The sequence below is a fragment of the Herpailurus yagouaroundi genome, unplaced genomic scaffold (genome assembly GCF_014898765.1).
Source record: "Herpailurus yagouaroundi ecotype Mexico unplaced genomic scaffold, PumYag 163, whole genome shotgun sequence".
Classification (NCBI taxonomy): Eukaryota; Metazoa; Chordata; class Mammalia; order Carnivora; family Felidae; genus Herpailurus; species Herpailurus yagouaroundi.
The window spans coordinates 28,827,501-28,834,054 of record NW_024412404.1 but is presented as its reverse complement, the minus strand read 5'-3'; the positions used below and the strand labels follow the sequence as shown (position 1 = coordinate 28,834,054).

At 39.2% G+C, this 6,554-nt stretch overlaps 1 protein-coding gene across 1 annotated transcript; it reads left to right on the top strand.

Annotated features, from left to right (window-relative positions):
- Nucleotides 1–771: 771 nt before the first annotated feature.
- On the top strand, nt 772–1,765 carry LOC121037454 (olfactory receptor 6C75-like). Its single transcript, XM_040486905.1, has one exon. It carries the CDS (start codon nt 797–799, stop codon nt 1,763–1,765), a length of 969 nt encoding a protein of 322 aa, XP_040342839.1. The 5' UTR covers nt 772–796.
- Nucleotides 1,766–6,554: the final 4,789 nt, after the last annotated feature.

Here is a 6,554-nt window from a genome sequence, read left to right as displayed (position 1 = left end):
AGATCATCAACTATAGATTTGTTTCCATTTTAAAATATTTTGTCACTGCATTTAGAAAAAGCAGGTACTCTGGATTTGGACATTGTGGCTAAAGTCCCAGCGAAATGACCTAAGCTCTCTGGATCTCTCTAAGCCTCCGTTTCTACTTCTTTAGAAGAGGCTCTTCGTTATTGTGAAGAGTAATAGAAATAGTGAATTTCAGTGACCAGCACAGAACAAGTATAGGTCCTCAACAAATCATGATGATGATAGCTTAGACCTTAGAATGTGTTACATATTAAAAGAGATGCTCAAAGTGACTATTACGAACATAACTGCTATGTTTACTACAAATAATGTTCTTAAAAACAGTAAAGTGTTTTATAACTAAAAAATTTCAACAATATTGCCTACTGATGATGTTCTATTCAGCATAGTAATAATGACTATCACATTACAATTAGGCATTGAGAACACATAGAAACATTGGCATCATATGGCAAGTGAGCTACATGCTTTATCTTACTTATTCTCACAAGAACATGAACAAGCAGATCCTGTCATCTTCATTTTACTGAGGGTGAAAGTGAGGTTCATAATAGTTAACTACCTTTCCAAAGATAACCTATCTCTCAGGGGTGAGAACTCAGTGTTGAACTAGTAATGAATTCAGGTCCTTCTGATTCAAGAACCAGCTGAATAAACCACTTTGCTATCTGCCTAGCCACCTTCCAGGATAGGCAAATAACTTAATCCTGTGTTCCGCTAAAACCTTTGCCCTCCTTTATGTCTTTATTGTGGGTTAAGACCAGCAGGGATGATGCTGTGGAAAGAGATGCCCATGGAAATAGGGAACGGGACCACCGTCCAAGAATTCACCTTGGAGGGGTTTCCTGCCATCCAACACCTGGGAAAGGTCCTCTTCCTGGTGCACCTGCTGGCCTACCTGGCATCCATTACAGGCAATGCTGTCATAGTCACCATCACCTGTGCTGACTCCCGGCTCCAGACACCTATGTACTTTTTCCTCAGCACTTTCTCCTTCTTTGAGTGTTGTTTCATAAGTGCTGTTATTCCTAAGTTGCTGGTCATCTTTCTTTTAGGCCGGCAAACCATTTCCTTTCTTGCCTGTTTCATACAAGCCTTTGTGTATGTATACCTCGGAGCCACAGGTTTCTTCCTCATAACAGTGATGTCTGTGGATCGGTACATGGCCATTTGCCAGCCTCTGCATTACCCAACCATCATGAACCTCAAGACTTGCTTCCTCTTGGTCACTGCCTGCTGTGTTTTGGCCTTCATTCTCATCACTGGTCTGATAGTAAAGGTTTCCCAGTTATCGTTCTGTGGCCCCAATGTTATCCCCCACTTCTTCTGTGATCTTGGTTCCCTGATTCATCTCTCCTGTTCTAATACCAGGTTTGTTGAAATGTTGGCCTTTGTCATTGCTTTGTTTATCATTTTGACATCCCTTATCATAACCATAATTGCATACAGCAACATAGTAGTCACAGTTGTGCGACTCCCATCAGCCAAGGAGCGACAGAAAGCTTTCTCCACCTGCTCTTCTCACTTCATAGTCCTCTCCCTGATATACAGCAGCTGTGTCTTTATATACGTGAAACCAAAGCAAACCAACAGGCTGGACTCCAACAGGGAGGCTGCCCTTGTGCATACGGTGGTGACCCCGCTGTTGAACCCTGTCATCTACACTCTGCGGAATAAGCAGGTCCACCAGGCTCTGAGAGAGACAATGTGGAGAATGAAAATATCAAGACAAAAATAAAATCACATGGCCTTGGAGTGGAATGGTTCAGAAAAACATTTGTCTTCATTCTGGCCAATGTAGCAGTCCACAGTGTCCTAGTGTAGAATTCTGGCAACCACACTTGATTTCTGCACATCCCGAGCAAAATGGAAATCTGTTAAATTACAACAAAGTTAAAAACATTGTGGAACTCACACCCCTGTTTATTACAGCATTATTTATAATAGCCAAGGTATGGGAGCAACCCAAGTGTCCATCGAAAGGTGAATGGATAAAGGTGTGATTTTATGTGTGTAACGGAATATGACTCAACCACAAAAAAGGATGAGATTTTGCCATTGTAACAACGTGGATGAAGCTAGGGGGAATCATGCTAAGTGACAGAAGTGGAGAAAGCAAACACCATGATTTCACTTATATGTGAAATCTCAACAAACATATAAGTAAACAAAAAGTATTAACAGACCCATAAATATGGAGAACAAATTGATGGTTGCCAGAAGAGAGGGGGTGGGGAATGGGCAAATGGGTTCAGGGGAGTGGGTGATATAGTTATGGAATGAATAGTTCAAGGGGATGAAAGGTAGAACACAAGGGATGTGGTCAATGGTATTTAATAGTGCTCTGTTGTGACAGAAGGGAGCTACAGCTGTGGTGAAGATTGTATAAGAAATAAATTCATCAAATCACACACACACACACACACACACACACACACAAAATCTTTTTTTGGAAGTCTTTTTTGTAGCAACGTGGAGGGAACTGGCGAGTGTTATGCTAAGTGAAATAAGTCATACAGAAGAAGACAGATACCATATGTTTTCACTCTTATGTGGATCCTGAGAAACTTAACAGAAGACAATGGGGGAGGGGAAGGGGGAAAAAAAAGTTACAGAGAGGGAAGGAGGCAAACCATAAGAGACTCTTAAAAACCGAGAATAAACTGAGGGTTGATGGGGGGAGAAGGAGGGGAAAGTGGGTGATGGGCATTGAGGAGGGCACCTGTTGGGATGAGCACTGGGTATTGTATGGAAACCAATTTGACAATAAATTTCATATTAATAAAAGGAAGTCCACACTTTACCTTGATATGCATAACAATCTTCTCGCAAATATTCCACATTTCGATGACAATTTATTAATTGAAAAATCCTTTGCTGAATTTTGATTCTCCCCTCTGAAATAAGCCATGTGGCTGAAATGTCATAAATTTAGTAATTTCTCTCTTCTCTAGTCATAAACGTGGCTCAGCAAGTATTAGTGTTTACAAAGGGCACTTAGATAATTAAAATGATATAAGTTTCAATATTACATTGTGGTTATGAAGGAAATGACAGAAATAGTACCAATGCTTGGGTCCACATTCCCTCCATGCTTAGTCCAAGGAAATAAGGGGCATAGTACCCTTCACCTTTGAATATCTATGGTTTGAATCACATATGCTCTTAAATGCTGTACTTGGCTCTTAGCTTAACTACATATGCATGTATCAATCCCATGCTGGAGAGTAACAGGACTGATCTCAGGCTTAGAGCATTCTCTAAGGAAAGGAATAACCACACAGCCAACAGCTTACCAATGCTCCTGTTGCCTAAATTATGTATTCTATCTCCAGTCTTTCAGAATCATAATGTATAATTATGACTGATTCTTATCTGAAAGCTTATCTTTATCAGAGAAAGGGAGCACTTATTTCATATTTCTATAATTTCTTCCAAAGAGTCAAGTTTACAGAATGTGAGTTATTTGCTTATTTACTTCATATTACTAATGAAAAAACAAAGCCTTTTTTCCTGTTTGACCTCTGTTGTCAACTATAAGGTTATGTTCTGATTGATAACCTATCTTAAAACCAACGTTTCCATTACCTCAATCCTCAAATTCTTGTGCTCATCAGGCCTACTTTCCAGCTAGTATGTGTCCTTTATTTATTTCATAAGAAACATCTCTAAAAAGATTAAGACCATTTTTTGACATTAGCCCAAACACTGTGGTTAGATCATCTCAAATACATGTTATGAAACACATTCTACACCGTGATTAGATCATACATGGCCTTGATGGTATTATTACAAATTTCATATTTCATCTTACTGACAATGAAGAAATATGAAACATGCCCCCAAAACCACGTATGATTAGCTGTAGAAACTGTATTAAAAAAGCGTTTGGAAAAGCCAAGGTAAGAGTGGAAAACTGGGTACAGACTGTTATAGGAATTGGAAGAAAGAGAATGATGGCTTACAGAAGTGGCAGTGGGAGTGGATAACAAAGGGACTATAGTAGACAAGGAATCATTTGCATTGAAGAAGCCTGGTGCTGCCTTCAACTACCTGGTCAACTTACAAAAGCACTGAAATAAACTTCTCCATAAATATTAGATTGAGCCACAGAACCTAGGGTCCACTTGAGAATACTCATCGAGATGCTGCGGAAACATGGAAGTATACAGAGCTGAACTATTCAAGAGCGTATTGAAATGGCTGAGGTTCAGCAATGCAGGAATAAGTAAAGGAATTGTGGCCAAACTACTGCAAAGACTGTGAGCCTCCCCAAGGTTTTAGTCAGGATTTGATAATAATTTATTATACTTAAACTAACGTAATGTACTTTATATTACCTTGAGATAGATTATGCTTTTTTTTTTTAAATATAATTTATTGTCAAATTGGTTTCCATACAACACCCAGTGCTCATCCCTACAGGTGCACTATGCTTAAAGGGTGAGCTTGACAAAAAGAAAAGTGAAGACCAGAAATTCAAATCTGAGTCTATAAATCCAGGCTGATTGTTACCAGTCTAGATGGAACTCAGTGAAGGACAAACCCTAATGTAGAAATTAAAGCTCCAGATTCTGGTGCTGTAAAATGTTTTATGGAGACCAATCCCTTAAGCTAATTCCATATTCAAGATACTTCCAATCATAATTTTTTTTTTAATTTTTTTTTCTTCAACGTTTTTATTTATTTTTGGGACAGAGAGAGACAGCGCATGAACGGGGGAGGGGCAGAGAGAGAGGGAGACACAGAACCGGAAACAGGCTCCAGGCTCCGAGCCATCAGCCCAGAGCCTGACGCGGGGCTCGAACTCACGGACCGCGAGATCGTGACCTGGCTGAAGCCGGACGCTTAACCGACTGCGCCACCCAGGCGCCCCTTAATCATAATTTTTAAACCGCTTTGTTGAAGTATGATTGACATACAAAAGCTGTAGATATTTGATGTGTACAACTTGATGTGTTTGGAGATAAGTATACACCCTTGAAACCATCATCACTGTCAATGCCATTAACCTATCTATCACCTCCCAAAATTTCTTGCTGGACCCTTTGCTGTTGATTTTTTGTTCTTACATGGAAGGTAAAAGCACTTAATTTAAGATCTACTATCTTAGCAAATTTTTAAGTAGGCAAGAAAGGGTTGTTAATCACAGGCCCTATGTTACACAGATCTCAGAATGTACTTATTATGTATAATGGAAACTTAATCAATACCTCCCTATTTACCCCTCTCCCAGCCCCTGACAACCACCATTCTATTCTCTGCTTCTATGCATTTGCATACATTCCGCATTTAAGTGAGATCACGCAATGTTTGTCTTTCTGTGTCTGGCTTGTTTTACTCAGAATAATGTCCTCCAGACATATCCATGTTCTTTCAAGTACCAGGATCTTTTACTTCATAAAGACTGACTAATACTCCATAAAGTGTATATACCACATTTTCTTTGTCCATTCTTCCTCACATGGACTTTTAGATTATTTCCACATCTTAGCTATTGGGAAAAATGTTACGTGAACATCAGAGTACAGATAGCTCTTTGAATTCTATATTTCACTTCCTTTGGTGATATACACAGAGGTGGGATTGCTGGATCAAATGGTAATTCTATTTTGAAAATTTTCAGGAAATACTATATTGTCTACCAGAGTGGCTACACCAATTTACATTTTCAGTAATAGCGGACCAGAGTTCCTATGTGTCCACATCCTTGCTAATACTTCTTATTCTTTGTGGGGTTTTTTTCTGTAAACTCATCCAAGGAAGTATGAGGTAGTATCTCACTGTGGTTTTATTTGTATTTCCCTTAGTGATGTTTGCATTTTCATTAGTGATGGTGAGCATCTTCTCACGTACCTGTTGACTATTTATATGTCCTCTTTGGGAAAATGTCTAATCAGTTTCCCTACCCATTTGTTTTAATAGTTTGCTGTGGGTGTTTTGTTTTGTTTTGTTTTGTTGGTGTCCGCATGTATTTGGAGATTTTATAGAAAAGGGTGATTTTCAAAGACACAACAAGTTTTCCATCTGGACAATGAAAATGGAGGGCATTTCAAGTTGGTCAACAGCATTTGTGAAGCATGCAGCTATAAAATCATGCTTCAGTATGCTTACCGTGATGGTGTGATGAAAAAGAAATAGAAAAGGATGAGCTGAAGACATACATGGAGTCTATATTGTAAGTGATGGCAAATACCATGTGCATAGAGAGTTTTTGTACTTGAATGGAAATAGACAGACTTTCAAGGACCAAAATATGAAGGCACATGGGTGCTATTATTACTTATCCTGAGGGCAATAGGGGACCCATCCCTGTTAAAATGCTGCTAAGGCATGGTCAGATTTGCATAAGTAAGATCATTTTGGCTTCCATGGGGATATGAGTGGCTTTCACATCAGCCAGAATCTACAGTTTTATTAAATGTTTTGCCTGGCACAAAAACAGACACATAGACCAATGGAATAGAATAGAAACCCCAGAACTAGACCCACAAACGTATGGCCAACTCATCTTTGACAAAGCAGGA